Genomic DNA, 19,736 nt, shown 5'->3' with positions numbered 1-19,736 from the left:
TAGGTTGGAAATTAAAAATCAGACACATAATTACTAGAGGCAACAATAATAATCAAAAGGTGAATATTTATTAATAAGCAATTAATGAATGTTTATTGTTTCATTATTATTCAGTAAACTTCTTCATACATTTGAGCGCTGGGTTAAAACAACCCAATCGCTGGGTTTTTCAATTTTCAACCCAACTTGGGTTGTTTTTAACCCAGCATTTTTAGAGTAATACATGCTATCCATGGTTGGGAGTTATCATTATGAAGCATGGCGTTAGTTTTCAGTGTTACGCTGATGATATTCAGCTCTATATTTTTTCACGCCCTGATGAAACATGCAATACACAAAATTAACGGAATGCATAGTTGATTTAAAAAACTGGATGATTAAAAATTTCCTACTACTAAATTCTGTAAAGAAAAAAAAAAAAAAAAAACATCTGCACATAATAAACTAAATTACTGTCTAACACTTGATGGATGTTCTGTCAAGTCTTTGTCGTCAGCTAGAACCCTGGTTGTGCTCTTTGATACCAATCCTTCATTTGAAAGCCACATTTCTAGCATCTGTAAAACCGCATTTTTCAATCTTAAAAATATATATAAACTACGACATATGCTCTCACTGACAAATGCCGAGCAGTTCATGCATTCATGACCTCAAGGACTTGTAATGCTTATTGTAATGATTATTGTAATGCTCTACTGGGTGGTTGCCCTGCACGCTTAATAAACAAACTCCAGCTGGTCCAAAACGCAGCAGCTAGAGTTCTTACTAGAACCAGGAAGAATAATATTAGCCCGGTTCTGTCAACACTGCATTGGTTCCTGATTAAATATTGCATACATTTTAAAATCTTTCTAATTTCTTATAAAGCACTAAATGGTTTATCTCCCCACTACTTGAGCGAGCTCTTAAAGCATTATAGTTCTTCATGTCTTTTGCAATCTCAAAATTCTGGCCAGTTGATAATACCTAGAATATCAAAATCAACCACAGACGGTAGATCCTTTTCCTATTTAGCAGCTAAACTCTGGAACACTCTTCGGGAAGCCGACACAGTCTGTCAGTTTAAATCTAGACTAAAAACACATCTCTTTAACCTGGCATACACATAACACATTACCACATTTACCCAAAATAGGTTGGAAATTAAAAATCAGACACATAATTAATTACTAGAGGCAACAATAATAATCAAAAGGTGAATATTTATTAATAAGCAATTAATAAATGTTTATTGTTTCATTATTATTCAGTAAAATTATTAATACATTTGAGCGCTGGGTTAAAACAACCCAATCGCTGAGTTTTTCAATTTTCAGCCCAACTTGGGTTGTTTTAAACCCAGCATTTTTAGAGTAATACATGCTATCCATGGTTGGGAGTTATCATTATGAAGCATGGCGTTAGTTTTCACTGTTACGCTGATGATATTCAGCTCTATATTTTTTCACGCCCTGATGAACTAAAATCACCAATCACATAGGAATACACTAAATACTCAGGACAGCTAAAATAGTGTCAGTTTTGATTTCATGACAACTTCAACATTTAAGCTATAAACCCTTACACTCAAAATAATTAATTAGTTTGAGTAGGACAAACTCAAATTAAACAAATTAGTTCAATCAAATTTTATGAGTATTTTGAATTTTTTTTTCTTTTGAGTTCACAGAACTGACAAATTCTGAGTTCACAGAACTGAAAGATTCTAAATAATCTAAATTGTTTCACTGTTTTGAGTTTTATGAACTTGTTTCTTTTAATTTAGACAAACTTAAATTTACCTAAAACTGGGCTATTTCCCAGCATGCTTTGCCATGGCACTCGAAAGGGAGAATAAATTCTAAAATTAAATGTTATATAAGGATTTTTAATGTTTTTGCGAGATTGATGTTAAGTTGGAGACTTAGTAGTGTTTCATGCTTTGCTATGCTAATTAAGAAAAGTACCCGAATCCTAGTAATCTACAACAAAAACAACACTCACCAGTCACACGACACTGAAGCATACTAAAGGATAGAATAGAAGAGTTCAGTAGTACAGCACAGGTAACTACAACACATCCTGACTCTAGGTAATCTGAACACCGTTCAACAGAAGTGAAATATAGACATTTCCTCAGGCAAATAAAAACTTCTCCAGAAACAGATTCACTTGACATTACTGAGAATCATACTTCATAACCATTTACTGCTGAACAGCTGAATGACTTCTTTAGAATGGCATTTGATTAAATCCTTTCACAACAGCTTAGGAGATGGAAAGTTAAAGCATACCACCCCGATTTTTTTTTTAAAGCAATCAAGACCAGGAAGCAGGAAAACATCCTCCTATGTTTTAATATTACTTAACTAAGGAACTGATAGAACAATTTTCACCTGGCAGATGATAAAACAGTCAAATAAAATCCTATCAACCCTTGAAGAACTTAATAATATTCAGAATGCTTAATTAGCCAGAACACCCTAGAAACTGAACATTCTTATTTTTAAAAGAACAGATTTATTAAACAGTTAACAAGAGTAAATACACCAAAGGAGGAGATGGAGGTAAGTCAAAATTTCCATACATGCACACATTTTCTCTCCTTTTCCTGGTGTAAACCATTGCATGAACACTCAGTAAGACCCGAGCAAGTCTTAGGATACATTTACATGACAATGATGTACTAAAACGGGAAAGTTTTTTCCGTGAAAATGACTAAAAACGCTGTATTCTGCTGCCAGACCAGTAGTAGTTGGCGATGTCATTCGGTAAAGAAACACCGGGCACCACACATGACGTTACCATTTTCACAAATTCACGTTTTTTACACTACAAACTTGCACTTTGAAACCTGTTTTAAAAAGTTAACATTTTCAGGCCCCCAAAACACTGTTGTCATGTAAATGAACGGCCAAAACACATAAAAAGTTTACAGTTTTTAGTTGAAAAAGGACCCATAGTAGATTCAAAGTGACAAAATAAAATATTTAAATCATTCTGCATCACTGCAAATGTGCTATTTGTTTCAAACATTTTGAAGATTAAACTTCAGGATTATTTTTGACATGTTTTGCATATGAAAGGAATAAACGTCATGTAAATGATGCAAATCATTTACATGGAGATCGGAGAAGAAAAAATCCCCTGCCTGTAACCAAACATTTCACAATAATTAAATGCAAGTTCAACTCCCTAAACCATAATTAGTGTTGCTTACTAAACTCAAATTATAGCTCAAATCCAGTGTATCTCCAGGTGAAAGTAATGGCAACATTACTTTAAGGAAGTGATTATGTTGCTGTGATTAGATTGGTGCACATGTAAACAGAATATTGTGAATGATGTAATTCTGATCATAATTAGAGTAACCATAATCACAGTTAAACATGTGGAGTACTGCGATTTGATTTGATTGCACTGTACAGTGAGGCAAGTATACAATTTAATCACCAGGGAATATTTTGCATTTGAAGCAGATACATTAAAACAACAGCAACAAACAGGACTACTGCATTTGAATTGAACAAAATAACTGTAAAACAACTATATTTCTTAGTGAATAATTTGAATAATGACATGTAAACATAATTGAAGGGGTTCCATATGTCATATAGACATCCAAATAATAATAAAATATGGATTAATTGCAATAATCACTCATAACATATTGGTGTACTGTACATATAATCAAAGCCAATGTCTGTATAATCTGATGCAAAATGTTACTGTACAGTTTGACAGTGGATAGGTGTTGTTTGAAAATTCCATAAGCCTGACTAAAAGACGAACGTCATGTAAGAATAAACACATCTATACCCACACACACACACACACACACACACACACCCAACACAAAACCATCGACTGCGGTGACATCACCCTATGCCGTCATAAGACACCATTGGGAAATTCCAACATGACAATCAATGGAAACAAAGGCCCTGCCCTGAAGAAGCTGGTCAACCCCACAAGAGGAACAGCAACAGAGAAAGCTTTCTATTATCCTGCCTGTAAACCCAGTGCAGATTATAGGCCAGATTTACTAAACAGGGCAAATAAGCGTGAGAGCGCAGTTCCAAAAAAATCACAGATGTGAGTAAAAAACTTCTGCTTGTGATCTACTGAGGACACGCAAATAAAAGAACGCAGATGCAGCCGGATCATTTCCATAATGACCAACGCAATCAAGAGCAGCGCAAACTAGCGTCTGGTTTTTGGGGTGGTAAATAATGCCGCAAATACCAGTAAATTGACTAGCGTAAACCTTAGTAAATCACCCTGCATGATTCATTTAAAGACCCCCTGTGGTGAAAATCAAGTTTTTAATGTTGTTTATATGTCTATGTGGTGTTTTTAATATGATTTAAGACAAACCATGTGCAAATTCATAAGTCAATTTTCTCTTTAAAACGGCAGTGATGTAAAGATGCTTTGAAATCACTGGTAACCAAACTACCTTGTAACCAATCACATCAACGTATCAGCGGGCTTTAGCATATCATTAACTATGAGCGCTCTGAAGCAGGAGAGTCTCAAGAGAATATATCCTGGTATATTTTTCTGTTGATATAAAAATCGGCTAGATTTAGCAGTATAACGGGTGTATGATGTATGTTAAAGGGATAGTTCACCCAAAAATGAAAATTTGATGTTTATCTGCTTACCCCCAGTGCATCCAAGATGTAGGTGACATTTTTTCTTCAGTCGATCACAAATGATGATTTTTAACTGCAACCGCTGCCCTCTGTCATTCAAATCATTGCAGTAGATGGGAGCTTCATCTATAAGAGTGAAAAAACCTTGCTTAGACAAATCCAAATGAAACCCTGCGGCTCGTGACGACACATTAATGTCCTAAGACACGAAACGATCGGTTTGTGAGAGAAACCGAACAGTATTTATATAATTTTTTACCTCTAATACACAACTATGTCCAACTTCGTTCAACTTCCGGCTAGTGAGGTCTGATCGCGCTCTGACAACGGAAGTGATGTCTCGCGCTCATTGAAGTATATGGGCGAGACATCACTTCCGTCTTCAGAACTCGTTTTTTGACCTCACTAACAGGAAGCTGAACGAAGTTGGACATAGTGGTGTATTAGAGGTAAAAATTATATAAATACTGTTCGGTTTCTCTCACAAACCGATCGTTTTGTGTCTTAGGACATTAATGTGTCGTCACGAGCCGCAGGGTTTCAGTTGGATTTGTCTAAGCAAGGTTTATTCACTCTTATAGATGAAGTTCCCATCTACTGCAATGATTTGAATGACAGAGGGCAGCGGTTGCAGTTAAAAATCATCATTTGTGATCGACTGAAGAAAAAATGTCACCTACATCTTGGATGCACTGGGGGTAAGCAGATAAACATCAAATTTTCATTTTTGGGTGAACTATCCCTTTAAGGTGTTACGATTAACTATATGTCTCTCTCCACTGACATTAATGTGTTCAAAGTGTTTCTAAGGATACTGATTGCTAGAAGGCAGCTGTCTTGACTCGTGAACGGGAACATGGTATGTGTAACATTAGCAACACATTATGCTAACAGCTGTTTGATAAAGTAGTCAAGCAAAAGACTAATCATATTAATTACCGTCATGTGTCCGACGTTGTAAAGCGCGATACCATTGTGCAGCATTTACCTCAGTAAGTTGACTGAGTGGATCTCTTGAACTCGTGTGAGTGAGTATAGGCGGGGCTAATTAGCATATTCATAGATCCACGTATATTAAATGAGGTAAGGGTGTAGGGTTACATTCAAGCTATTTTAAGGCATGAAATGTTTTTCCACTTTTTTTTTAAATATGTCATTTTGGTGATCAAAGATGAGTTTTAAGGGATAAAAATTATTGACTACAGGGGGACTTTAAATACTCTCCTCCTATAAATTTTGCATCTGAAAGGGAAACTCCTACAAATGCATATGCAATAAGGTCAGCCACAAAAATAACTCAATACATTCAGCAATACATTTTCATTGCGTTTCATCCTGACAGTAGTTTTTAACACCAAAAGAGTGTTTGCACTGGCGCAAGCTGTTAGTAAATGTTTGTTTACTTTTATATTTTATATTACATTATTTTCTATTATAATTTTTATTTTTAAATATTTTCTATTATATCATTTTTATATTTTTAATATATTATGATGTGCCTTACTGGACCATAAATACTCTTGACAAGTTTTTTTTTAATTTTATGCATTGGACACATGAAAATTGGAGTATTTTATAATATTGATCTTGGCACCATTTGATAAAAGCAGTAAGTCATGCATTACAGTGATTATGGTTAAGGGAGTTTAGACCTCTTCTGTTTTACCTTTTCACCCTTTTACCTGAGGTCAAATCAATGTAATGTAAAATCCTTTAGAGTAAAACATATATAAGGAACCGCTATTGGTCTCACCTCGTCAGAATGTGTTTCAGGCACCAGCAGATCCTCTGGTTTGGACTCAGTTTCCTCCTCAGATAAAGACGTCTGCTCTCTGCTCTCTGTGTGTTTATAGGAGTTCTGAGGACTGGAAGCTTCAGGTTCAAGCCCGATCAGGTCATCCACATTTACCTGATCTCCGTGTGGTTCTTGGGATCCAGGATCATTGGACTTTGATTCTGGCTGTAGACTGTGGTCAGGAGCAGCGAGAGGTTCTCTGGATGGAGACGGTGATGAGGAACGTCTCGCCCCGGTTCCCCATCTTCGTGGTTTCACTGAAAAGTCATCGTAAAGCACTTCGATGAGTTGAGGTGAGGCGGCGGAGACGAGAGTCGGAGACGCTGCCGGTTCCTCCGCGTTAAATGATATTAAATCATAACTTGTAGGAACTTCCTCCTGCAGTCTCTCTACTGATTTACACGCCTCCATCTCCATCTCTTTCTTCAGTCTTTCTCCTTCCTGTCTCAGTCTTTCTTCTTCTTCTTCTCTCTGTCTCTGTTCTTCAGTTTCTCTCTCTTTCCTTATTCTCTCCATTTCTCGCTCTTTTCTCATTCTTTCTTCCTCTTTCTGTCTTTCCATCTCCTGAATTCTTCGTCTCTCTTCTTCCATTTCTCTCTCTTTCTTTAACCGCTCTTCTTTTTCTCGTTCCTGTTTCAATCTTTCCTCCTCCTTCAGTCTCTGTTCTTCTATTTCTTTCTTTATTCTCTCCATTTCTTGCTCTTTTCTCAGTCTTTCTTCTTCTTTCTGTCTCTCTAACTCCTGAATTCTTCTTCTCTCTTCTTCCATTTCTCTCTCTTTCTTTAATCGCTCTTCTTTTTCTCGTTCCTGTCTAAGTTTTTCTTCTTCTTTCTGTCTCTCCATTTCCTGAATTCTTTGTCTTTCTTCTTCCATTTCTTTTTCTTTCTGTATTCTCTCTATTTCTCGCTCTTTTCTCAGTCTTTCTTCCTCTTTCTGTCTCTCCATCTCCTGAATTCTTCTTTTCTCTTCTTCAATTTCTCTCTCTTTCTTTAACCGCTCTTCTTTTTCTCGTTCCTGTCTAAGTTTTTCTTCTTCTTTCTGTCTCTCCATTTCCTGAATTCTTCTTTTCTCTTCTTCCATTTCTCTCTCTTTCTTTAATCGCTCTTCTTTTTCTCTTTCCTGTCTAAGTTTTTCTTCTTCTTTCTGTCTCTCCATTTCCTGAATTCTTCTTTTCTCTTCTTCCATTTCTCTCTCTTTCTTTAATCGCTCTTCTTTTTCACGTTCCTGTCTAAGTTTTTCTTCTTCTTTCTGTCTCTCCATTTCCTGAATTCTTCGTCTTTCTTCTTCCATTTCTTTTTCTTTCCGTATTCTCTCTATTTCTTGCTCTTTTCTCAGTCTTTCTTCCTCTTTCTGTCTCTCCATCTCCTGAATTCTTCTTTTCTCTTCTTCAATTTCTCTCTCTTTCTTTAACCGCTCTTCTTTTTCTCGTTCCTGTCTCAATTTTTCCTCCTCCTTCAGTCTTTCTTCTTCCATTTCTTTTTCTTTCCTTATTCTCTCCATTTCTTGTTCTTTTCTCAGTCTTTCTTCTTCTTTCTGTCTCTCCATCTCCTGAACTCTTCGACTCTCTTCTTCCATTTCTCTCTCTTTCTTTAATCGCTCTTCTTTTTCTCGTTCCTGTCTTAGTCTTTCCTCCTCTTTCTGTCTCTCCATCTCCTGAATTCTTCTCCTCTCTTCATCCATTTCTTTTTCTTTCCTTATTCTCTCTAGTTCTTGTTCTTTTCTCATTCTTTCTTCCTCTTTCTCTCTCTCCAACTCCTGAATTCTTCTTCTCTCTTCTTCCATTTCTTTCTCTTTCTTTAGTTTCTCCTGTCTCAGTCGTTCCTCCTCCATCTGTCTCTCTTTTTCTTCTTCAATCCTCCTTTTCTCCTCTTCGATCTGTCTCTCTCTTTCCAACCTCTCTTGCTCTCGTTGTCTCTCCCTTTCCTTTTCGGCCTGTCTCCTCCTCTCCTCTTCTTTTCTTTCTTCTTCAAGTCTTCTCTTCCATTCTTCCTCTTGCTTTTTTCTTTCTTCCATCTGCCGTTGTTTTTCCTCTTCTTGTTTTCTCTCTTCTTCTTTCTGTTTCTGGATTTCTTTTGCCTTCCTCTCCTCCTCCAAAAGTCTTTCCTTTTCCTGCTGCTGTTGTTCTTTCTCTAACTGCTCATCTTTTCTCTGTTTTTCTTCTTCTTCCTTTCGCTTTTTCTCCGCATCTATGCTAATCCCAACCCTTCGGTAAACAGGAACTTCGACATAGTTCTCTTTGTCCTCTTCAACTCCATCATCTTCCTTTTCTTCTGCAACCTCCACACCAGAGTTCTTGATTTCTGTTGTATTTGGTTGTTTCTCTGTTGCTGAATCTGCAGGTCTTTCAGATGATCTCTCATTCATCTTCTCAAACGGTGGACTGCAAATATAAGAGTTTGGAAATATGTTACAGCTTTGAAAGTAAGGACAACATAAGGCCAGAAACAGATGTAAGTATGCATACTTAACATTCCTGCCAACATTTTCATTGCTCCACTACAAAATGCTAAAAATAATGAGTATTCAACAATATCTGTGTTAGACAGTGTAGAAAACATCACATGTAAACATAGCAGAAAACCAAACGTTTGAGTTTGCAAAATAGCTACATGAATCCAGATAAACTGTAAATCACTTTTTATGCATAGAATAGAGATGACAAACGTAAATGTTAGGCTACTAAATGAAATAACATGTAATTTACTAGCAGTTCTGACAAAATGTTCTTTGCTTCAGACTGTTTTAAACACTTAAACAAAAAGTTGGAAGTATGTGAAACAAAATATGGAAATATGCATGGAAAAATGTAAATTGACATTGTGTCAATTATTTATTTAAAAGTTTTAAAGCATTAGCATTTTTGAATTAATATATTGGTATATACAGTGCTTATCAAAAGTATTAGACCACCTGGCATTATAAAGTGAAAACTAGGAATCTGTCAAAAAGTTGTTTAAAACTAAAAAATGTATTGCCATTTATTAGGCAAATAACAAACTGAAACAACTAAATAGTCTTTATTCATACATAACAATAAAAAATATATATTTTTTATTATTATTTTGTATGGCCTCCTTTGGCCTTGCATTCTTGCTGGCATTATTTTAATGTACTACAGTCCAAAGTCTATGATAGATGATAGAGTCGAGAGCTCGGGAGGGGGCGGAGATCGTGAGCAATTAAAGGGGCCGCAGCCTGAATCTGCACATTTCTAATTATGCCTCAAAATAGGCAGTTAAAAAAAATTAATAAAAAAAAAACTATGGGGTATTTTGAGCTGAAACTTCACAGACACAGTCAGGGGACACCTTAGACTTATATTACATCTTGTAAAAAAACGTTCGATGGCACCTTTAAATCCCAACAATAATTATATTTTAGCATTATAAACATTTGACTCACCCATACTGATGTGGATTAACCATTACAGAAACATAAAAAATGATTTTGGTACTTACCAATATTGTTAGTTTAGGGCAGCAGTGGCACACACCTTATATACTGTATATATCCACATACATACAGTACACTCACTTAAAGTGATATAAACTATACAGCAAATCTCAACTGCCTGATTTTTTTTATTTCGTTGAAAAATGTAACTATATTATTGCCCAGCTATATGAAGTTGGATAAGCATGTCCAACTTTTTAAAGGAGAAAAGAGAGAATGCAGGCTAACCTTTTAGGAGCACCAGTGAACGGCAAGCTCAGATTCTGGATTCTCTGTTTAATGTCAATAGATATTTCAGCAGGTGAGATGTCTGTTTTGGTGAAGTTGTCCCTGCGCTGAGATGCTGCAGATCGATCGAAGAGGAGGCTGATCCGTCTTTTAATGCTGCCTCCACCGACCTCCTCGTTTCCTTCCTCTTCTTTTTCCAGCAGAGGCTTTGAAGGCTTGGACTCAGACACTGCTGAAGGAGAACGTGGTGGCCCTTCTTTCTCCGTCTTGCTCTTCACAGTGTTAACCTCCTGCTGGGGCTGAGACGGTGACTCGAACTTGGAGGTCAGCTGCATGGAGAGACGATTTCGAGCTGGCCAGCATCGTGAAGGCACTTTGACGTCTGCCTCAGTGTTGTCGGCTTCTCCTTGTGACTTCTGGTTGAGATTCTTTTGATCTTGAGAACCCAAGGATTTTGCTCTACTCCTGTGCTGAACTTTCTTTATATCTTCAGCGGTTACGTCAGGCTTTGAGTTTGGACCAGTTATGTCAGGACTCTTAGCAAGTTCTGGTTTAGGCTTAGCCTGTAAGTCAGGTTTTGGGCTGAGTGGGACAGGTTTAGTAGCTGCACTTAGATCAGACCCATTTACAGTGCCAGTTGAGTCTGATGTTTCTAGACCACCAGCATGAGTATCTGTGGTATTCAAAAGGGTTTCAGAAGAGGCGGCTCGATTGAGCTGTCTGTTGAAGTTGGTTTTTGGGGCCCGGATTGGGCGGACGGTTGCATTCCTTTGCAGGGAAAATGGTTTGGGTATGAGGTGGGATTTTGGGCCAAACGCTGGCTTCTCTGTGTCTCCTGGGAGTGCCGAGGCTGAATCTGAAGGTTTGTCTGGGTTAATGAGCGATTGGCCCATTTCCCTTGTGGTCGCCTCCACCCATGCAGCCATGGCTACTCACTGCACCTGGATGGGAAAACAAAAGAGAAACACCCCTGTGGGATCTCAGTGGTATAAACATACATCTTTAGGATGTTACTATAAACATGCTTGTAAGAGATTGACATGTTTAAAAATACCATGAAATATATTTGAGCGAATCAGTCAGGTGAACCAATGATTCAACAATCCATTCATAAAGAGAGCCATTAGTAATACATGAGCAGTGTTGGTGGTCACACATTACAAGTAACTTCAGTTATGTAATCAGATTACTTTTTTCCAAGTAACTAGTAAAGTAACACAATACTTTTAAATTTTCCAATAAGTAATGCAAGTTGTTTTCCCATATATTGACCTACAGCTCTCCTGTCCCCATGTTAAATCGTGAAGTTTTATCGTAAGTGCAGAGGCATTGTGTGTGTGAACACATTTACATTTAGTTCTAGACTAAATATGAGCATTTACTCATTTCGCTTGCACAAAAACAGTCTGTATTCCTCAAAATTAATAAAAATGGTGAAATGCAAACTCAGAATATTGCACAAACCTGCAATAATTAAATATATTAAATTAAACAAGTATACTTTATGTATTTAAACCTACTTTATTAACCAATGTCTTTGTTGCTGACCTTCAATGATCCAATTCAACCATACTAATAAGCAAATATTACTTTAGAAAAACATCACATTTCCTTCAGCCTGAAGTTTATTCATTTCACTTTTGGTGTGAAAGGGCTTTTACTTTGGCCAAAAACAGAACTTTTTTTTGTTATTATTAAAAAACGCAGTTATTTACTTTTTTAGAGAGTAACGCAGTATTGTAATGGATTACATTTAAAAGTAACTTTCTTCAACACTGTACACGTAAATGTAATAAACAGGGTTTTCATTTTTGGGAAAATTATCCACAAAATTAATATCAAGTATTCAAGTCGAACACACCTATTACTTAATTCCTGAATGAATCAGCCGTTTTAGCTAATCGAATGAATGAATGACTCAATGACTTACCTGTTTAGACATTTACTGCCACCTACTGGCATTTAGAGTACTATTTACCTACTATTTAGAGCAGGGATGGACAACTCCGGTCCTGGAGGGCCAGTGTCCTGCAGAGTTTATCTCCATCCCTGATAAAAACTCACTTGCCTATAACTTTCTACTAATCCTAAAGACCTTGATTAGCTGGTTCAGGTGTGTTTGATTAGGGTTGGAGCTAAACTCTGCTGGACACTGGCCCTCCAGGACCGGAGTTGTCCATCCCTGATTTAGAGTAACATTTCATAAAAAAAAATAATTTCATATTTTGGGAATAGTTTGGCCAAAAATGAAACTTCTCAATTCAATTCAAATTCAAACCTGTATGACTTTCTTTCTTTTGCTGAACATAAAAGAAGATATTTTGAAGAATTTGTAACCAAACTGTTTTTGTCTGTAAATATATCGAAATACCAACTTAGATGCAGCTTCTGAACAAAATCATGGCCGTTGTAGCTGTAGTATGTTGAATCAAATAAAATATGTATTTCTAAAACTACTTTTTGTAATATCTATTTGTTACTTTTCTCATTTAACACAATAATGACTTTAAATTAGCTTTTGGGGGTAATTTCTCACCTGAATTTGATGTGAGATTAATTTACGATGAATTATCATGTAATGTAAGGATTTACTTAAAAATTTTAGGCAAGTGTGTAACAGGATTGTCATGAAAATCTGTAGGTTAAATGCCAGCCATAAGAAAAGTTTGTTAATAATTATTAGATAGAGATGTCTGTTCCCTTTTCAAATTAGGTGGTATTGCATTTATGTTTCCTCCTAAAGCTTCTTTTTCCCAAACATTGTGTTTGATTACTTCAGTGGCTAGCTAAGAAAAAAAGCCCAGAACATCTGAACATCAATATAAATGCTGTACAAGTCAGATAAGGAAAGTGTTATGTAATGCCCATGAAGTGGTCGAAGGTTTTTGGCTTGTTTAATCAATGTGCACTCTGGAAAGATTTGTTTGTATGTTCTCTGTCTGCTGTTCTGATTTAGAAAGTAAATAAAGTTACTTAGCAGACAATTTAATGCGTCATGCAGCATTTTTGCTTTCAGTACGCTTATGCTGTAATCTTGTCGCATCGCACCTGGTTTGAACTTTAGATTAGCCACCACAATGGTTTGCCTGGTTAGTTTTACCAGTTAGTTAGTATTGGTGGATGCAAATACAAAATAATAAGAAAAATATTATAAATAATATTAATTAATAAATTAATTTAATACAAGATATTTTCTCCAAAAAAAAAAAAAAATCTTATTACATCATCCAAATTCGCTTCTCAAGTAAATTAACATTTTGTGCTAAGCATGTTAAACAAGACAAAATGTTGATTAAGAAAATTAGTTTTTACAGCATAAAGGACCATTCACACACTATAATTATAAAGATAACTCTATTAGCGTTCACACCAGTCAGTGGATGATATTGTTGTTTTTATTATAAACACGCGCTGCAGATTTGTCGTCTGCTGCTTTAAATGCTTGAGCTCTGAAAGCAGGATGGATTCTGATTGGCTGTCAAAAACTGTATTTAAAGTGATTAAAACTATATTGTTTCTCTGTGCCGTTACCGTTATAGTTGTGGTGTGGACTCTGCTATTCTTTTTTATTTAGAACGATTTTTAGAACTACATCATTATCATTATCAATATTGTTATAGTTATTGCTCTTGGTGTGAACAGGCCTTAAAGGGTTAGTTCACCCAAAAATGAAAATTCTGTCATTAATTACTCATGTCGTTTCAAACCTGTAAAACCTTCATTCATCTTTGGAACACAAACTGCCAAAGTCACGCAGTGGTGAACAACTGAAATTTTTAAATGTTTTGAAACACTTGTTTACTGAAATCACGTGACTTCGAAACTTCATGAAGCAGTTTTTTTTAAATCGCCCATCACTAGATATTGTTGAATAAAGTCGTTATTTTGGTTTTTTTGGCACACAAAGTCTTGTCACTTTGTAACATTAAAGGAACACTCCCCTTTTTTTGAAAATAGGCTCATTTTCCAACTCCCCTAGAGTTAAACATTTGAGTTTTACCGTTTTCAAATCCAAAACCGATTTCTGGGTCTGGCGGTACCACTTTTAGCATAGCTTAGCATAGTTCATTGAATCTGATTAGACCATTAGCATCTCGCTCAAAAATGACTAAAGAGTTTTAATATTTTTCCTATTTAAAACTCTACTCTTCTGTAGTTACATCGTGTACTAAGACCGACGAAAAATTAAAAGTTGCGATTTTCTAGGCCAATATGGCTAGGAACTAATACTCTCATTCCGGCGTTATAATCAAGGAACTTTGCTGCCGTATCATGAGTGCAGCAGACGCAGTTATATTACGCCCCACCTGTGACCCCCTGTTTGCCTTGCAACCATGGAGACATTTGTGAGAGACTCTGCGTAATTTCATTGCGTCTGCTGCACTCATGATACGGCAGCAAAGTTCCTCGATTTTTACGCCGGAATGAGAGTATAGTTCCTATAGCCATATCGGCCTAGAAAATCGCAACTTTTAATTTTCTGTTGGTCTTAGTACACGATGTAACTACAGAAGAGTCGTGTTTTAAATAGGAAAAATATCAAAACTCTTTGGTCATTTTTAAGCACGATGCTAACGGTCTAATCGGATTCAATGAACTATGCTAAGCTATGCTAAAAGTGTTACCGCCAGACCCGGAGATCGGCTGAATGGATTCGAAAACGGTAAAACTCAACTGTTTAAGTGTAAAAAGTGGAGTGTTCCTTTAAGGGTGAACCACTGTAGTCACACACTGCAAAAAATGCTGTTCTTACTTAGATTTTTTGTCTTGTTTCTAGTGAAAATATCTTAAAGTTCTTAAATCAAGAAGCATTTTCTTGACAAGTACAAATTATTTTCTTGTTTTCAGGAAAAATAAGTCAAAATTAAGTAAGTCTTTCCTTAAAACAAGCAAAATAATCTGCCAATGGGGTAAGCAAAATAATCTTATTTCAAACCAAGAATAAGATATATAATCTTGTTTTCAGTTTGGGCTAAGATTATTTTGCTTACCCCATTGGCAGATTATTTTGCTTGTTTTAAGGAAAAAAGTACTCAATTTTGATTTATTTTTCCTGAAAACAAGAAAATAATTTGTACTTGTCAAGAAATCGCTTCTTGATTTAAGAACTTTAAGATATTTTGACTAAAAACAAGACAAAAATTCTAAGTAAGAACAGCATTTTTTGCAGTGCATGAAGTGTCTTAAACATGTCTTTAGCCCCTTTCTGGGCATCGGATTTGATCAAAAATATATTAATTCTTGTTTCGAAGATGAACGAAGGTCTTACAGGTTTGGAACGACATGAGGATGAGTAATTAATGACATAATTTTCATTTTTGCTGAACTAACCCCTTAAAGGGATAGTTCACCCAATCATCATTTACTCGCCATCAAGTTGTTCCAAATCTGTGTAAATTTCTTTGCTCTGCTGAACACAAAAGAAGATATTTTGAAGAAAATTTAAACAGGCTGCTTTGGGGCGCCATTAACTTCCATAGTAGGAAAAAAAAATAGGCTACTATGGAAGTCAGTGGTGCCCCAGACATGTTCAGTTTTCCACATTCTTCAAAATATCTTCCTTTGTGTTCAGCAGAACAGAGAAATTTATACAGGTTTGAACCAACTTCAGGGTGATTAAATGATGACAGAATTTTAATTTTGGGTACTTTTGAACTATCCCTTTAAATAGAAGAAAAATCATTATATTGTAATATGTTTTTCACCAGTGCATCTTCCCAGTGAAGCAAAGATGGCAGCATGCAGGTTGTATTTCTGTTGCTGTATGTGCCAGTGGAAATGCTATTCCTGCTAACAGAGATCTGAATGAATGAATGAACACTTCAAAGCAGCCATAAACGCATGAAATCAGTGCACTCTGGGAAAGGCCAATCCAGTTGGTTTAGCTCTGTGAGGCCATGTTACTCTGGTTGGGCTAGATTTTTAAGTTTCTCCATCTAACTAGAGTTACTGGAACATGAAGCGACTAGACGTTTCTCTGCAGGCTATTTGTTACACACCCTGTGTGACCCACAATAAATGACCAGCATCACTCCCTCCTGATGTTTGACACTGATATCATCAGCCTGCATGCAGGCAAACACCATCCACATGGAGAATTTCTAACAACAAGCTGCAATAGCCTGAAGTGAACTGGAGCAATCTGAATGTTGACATTTCGAAATCGTTGCCAATATTCTCTTATCATTGTGCAAAACTCACAGTGCAAAACAAGTGGTTAGAGCCTGGCTTGTTGTGAGTGTTTAGGACAAAATCCCTCCTAAGACTGGAAACCAAGTTAGGCAAAGATGAGTTATCTTCCTGTTCTTTCAGACTCTAATACTGAAAATCCTTCAGGTGAAAACACTGAAACATTATCCACAGGTGGAAGAAAATGCTCACTTCTCATATTTTGGCTTGGCATAAATCTGTCTTGGTTGAACAAACCGGTCCAACAGCAAGTCAGTACTGTCAGATGAGATGTATAGCCGGACAAAATATGTGATACTCAAAATATATTGTAATGCTAATGGATGACAGATGGAATCAGCAGCAAAGCCAGGTTATCAGACAATCCCTTATTGGTATCAATTGGAGTTGCCGCAATGCAAAATGTTTAGAAAAATAGCTGCTAACTTCTTGATTTAAATCAGAACAAAAATGTCCGTCTCTTGCGGAGACACTAAATAAATTAGATTATTAATTATTAGATTAGATTATCCAATCATTTTGACACTAATAAAATGAAGACCTTGTATACGGTCAAAACCATTAAGCAGGTTCACAGCATGTAGAGCTGCAGAGTTTACACTCACCAAGAACATATGCAAATTATTATGCACAGATTTGCATGCTGAGCTTATTACATCCCAGTGGACAGTGTTTGTCCAGAAAGGAGCAATATAACTATCTTTTGTTCATCAGTCAGGACAGGTTAAATATTACTTATTTACATGTCATGCTTTCCTGAATTTAAAATATATGTACAGTTCAAAATAACTTTTTAGTTAATCTTTTCTAATAATCTTTACATATATGAATGTAGCTATGTGAGCTCTTGATTATATAACGTAATATGTTATAATTATATAAAGTTTTTGACTTATTAATGATTTTACATATATTAATAAAGAAAAATAAAAGCTTATATAACAGGGGCACAGTAACCTGCACCTGTTGGTAATAAGTAACTTATAAATAAGTGTCTCTTACAATGAACCATCTGTCTTTGAACCCTGTATAATTTCCAGCGGTGGAAAATACACACTTTTGTTGCAGTTTATACAGAATAATTAACAAAAATAAAGTAACAACATACTATTTATTTACATTGGAGACAGAGTGAATGTTATTATTAGCATACATAAATACGCAAATAAACAAGTTCAAACTATGTACATTTACCTGTATAGTGATAAAATTATTCCATACGCTCAAATACACGTCCTTTTGGGTTATAGGTGTGCGCAAACTTTAAAGAAAGGAGGGCGGGTGGCAAATTTACAAATCCTACGGCGACTGCTTATCTTATGAATATTAATTTAACGTTACCTTCCGGGAGTGTCCACTCACGCAACCTGATTAATATTCATAACCAAGACTTCGACTGAGCATGATTCGTTTATTTTAGAACTGCACCGGCTTTCAGCCAATCAGCTGAGCAAACGGCACGTTACGTAATTAATATTCATGAGACAACCGGGAGGGACGTTTCCTGTCAACAGCACACGCAGCTGCGGTCTCGAGGTGTTGCGCGGGGCCACTCCTCTCATAAACGTGTTTCAACCGGAAAAACCAGTAGAGCTGAATGGAAGAAGAAAGACACGGGTGTGTATAAAACACTGTATATGGTAAGGAGACACAAATATAGCTACATGTTCAATTAAAACGCGTGGGATCTGATTGATTGGCTCGACGACAGCATACTGTTGTACAAACTTTAACGCCAATTAATCTTTTCTACATGATTGGACAAACCATTTTTCCCATGGTGGGAAATCAGATATCCCCAAAATCCCTTACACTGAAAGGTCTGTACATTGAAACATTTTAAAATTTAAGGCAGTGTTTTGTCAGCCAATATAAATGTTTGTCTTTATGAAGTATTTTCATCTACTGTTTTGCTGATTTCAGATGAAATATGGCCTGACATCTGTCCATATTCCCAATCTACCCATATTTAAGTGAGAGTAGACAATATTAAAGGATTAGTTCACTTTCAAATAAAAATTTCCTGATAATTTACTCACCTCCATGTCATCCAAGATGTCCATGTCTTTCTTTCTTCAGTCGAAAAGAAATGAAGGTTTTTGATGAAAACATTCCAGGATTTTTCTCCTTATAGTGGACTTCAATGGCCTCTAAATGGTTGAAGGTCAAAATGATAGTTTCACTGCAGCTTCAAAGCGTTCTACACAATCCCAGATGAGGAATAAGAGTCTTATCTATAGAAACCATCACTCATTTTCAAATTTTTTTTTTTTTTTTAATTTTATACATTTAAACCATAAATGCTCATCTTCAACTAGTTCTCTTCTTCTCTATTAGAATTCCGTCAGTGTAGACGCTGCTAAGTGTATTACTGCCCTCCACAGGTAAAAGTTTGAACTAAATTGTCATATACAATATGCTATTGCAAGTATATAGTTCAAACTTTGACCTGTGGAGGGCAGTAATACACTTAACAGAGTCTACATTGCCGGAATTCAAATAAAGAAGAAGAAGAGAACTAGTTCAAGATGAGCATTTATGGTTAAATCATGAGCGATGGTTTCTCTAGATAAGACCCTTATTCTTCGTCTGGTATCGAGCAGAACGCTTTGAAGCTGCACTGAAGCTGTAATTTTGACCTTCAACCGTTTGGAGTCCATTGAAGTCCACTATATGGAGAAAAATACTGCAATGTTTTCATCAAAAATGTTAATTTAACTAAGCATCTATGTTGTGAACATCTACATTTGCTGTGACAACACTTAGATAGTTAGACTTTGGTCCAATGTAAACTTTGTGTAGGTTTGCAGTATAATATCTTACTTAGAGTACAACAATTATGAATATACTGTTAACAATAACAGTTGGCACATTGAGCAACAAAATCTGTAACTGGGCCAAAGGGAATTATATGATTTATATGCAACCCAGTGAACCTGACTAATTTAAAACTATAGGCCTATGAAACCATAACAAATTCACATTTATAGTACAGTCAGTGCATGTTCAATATATTTACCCCTTTATTGCTGCTGTGTATAGATTGACAGATGATTTTCCCCCTTGGTGACAGGGAAGTCAGGGAAATGAAACAAATAACAAACCAGGAATGTATACAGGAAACACTAGTGGAACTAGTGCATTAAATAAATGTAGCACTTTCATGTCAACCTGTAGATTCATGATCAATGGGCATGCATGTGAGTTAAAGGATTAGTCCACTTTCAAATAAAATTTTCCTGATAATTTACTCACCCCCATGTCATCCAAGATGTTCATGTCTTTCTTTCTTCAGTCGAAAAGAAATGAAGGTTTTTGATGAAAACATTCCAGGATTATTCTCCTTATAGTGGACTTCAATGGGCACCAAATGGTTGAAGGTCAAAATTACAGTTTCAGTGCAGCTTCAAAGAGCTTTAAACGATCCCAGACGA

General features: G+C 36.1%; 1 protein-coding gene across 1 annotated transcript in view; it reads right to left on the bottom strand.

Moving 5' to 3' along the window:
- The window catches only part of tnks1bp1 (tankyrase 1 binding protein 1), a 33,517-nt gene extending 15,901 nt beyond the window's left edge, over window positions 1-17,616 (bottom strand). Inside the window, exons 1-3 of the mRNA XM_067407738.1 lie at window positions 17,497-17,616; window positions 10,114-11,054; window positions 6,391-8,812 (exon numbers count right to left, since the gene is read on the bottom strand). Of these exons, the coding sequence (XP_067263839.1) occupies window positions 6,391-8,812; window positions 10,114-11,039 (3,348 nt within the window). The 5' untranslated portion in view covers window positions 11,040-11,054; window positions 17,497-17,616. The remainder of the gene's footprint in view (window positions 1-6,390; window positions 8,813-10,113; window positions 11,055-17,496) is intronic.
- Window positions 17,617-19,736: the final 2,120 nt, after the last annotated feature.

The sequence above is a fragment of the Chanodichthys erythropterus genome, chromosome 13 (genome assembly GCF_024489055.1).
Source record: "Chanodichthys erythropterus isolate Z2021 chromosome 13, ASM2448905v1, whole genome shotgun sequence".
Lineage (NCBI taxonomy): Eukaryota > Metazoa > Chordata > Actinopteri > Cypriniformes > Xenocyprididae > Chanodichthys > Chanodichthys erythropterus.
The sequence above is the reverse complement of the archived record's forward strand: the minus strand, read 5'-3'. Positions and strand labels throughout refer to the sequence as shown.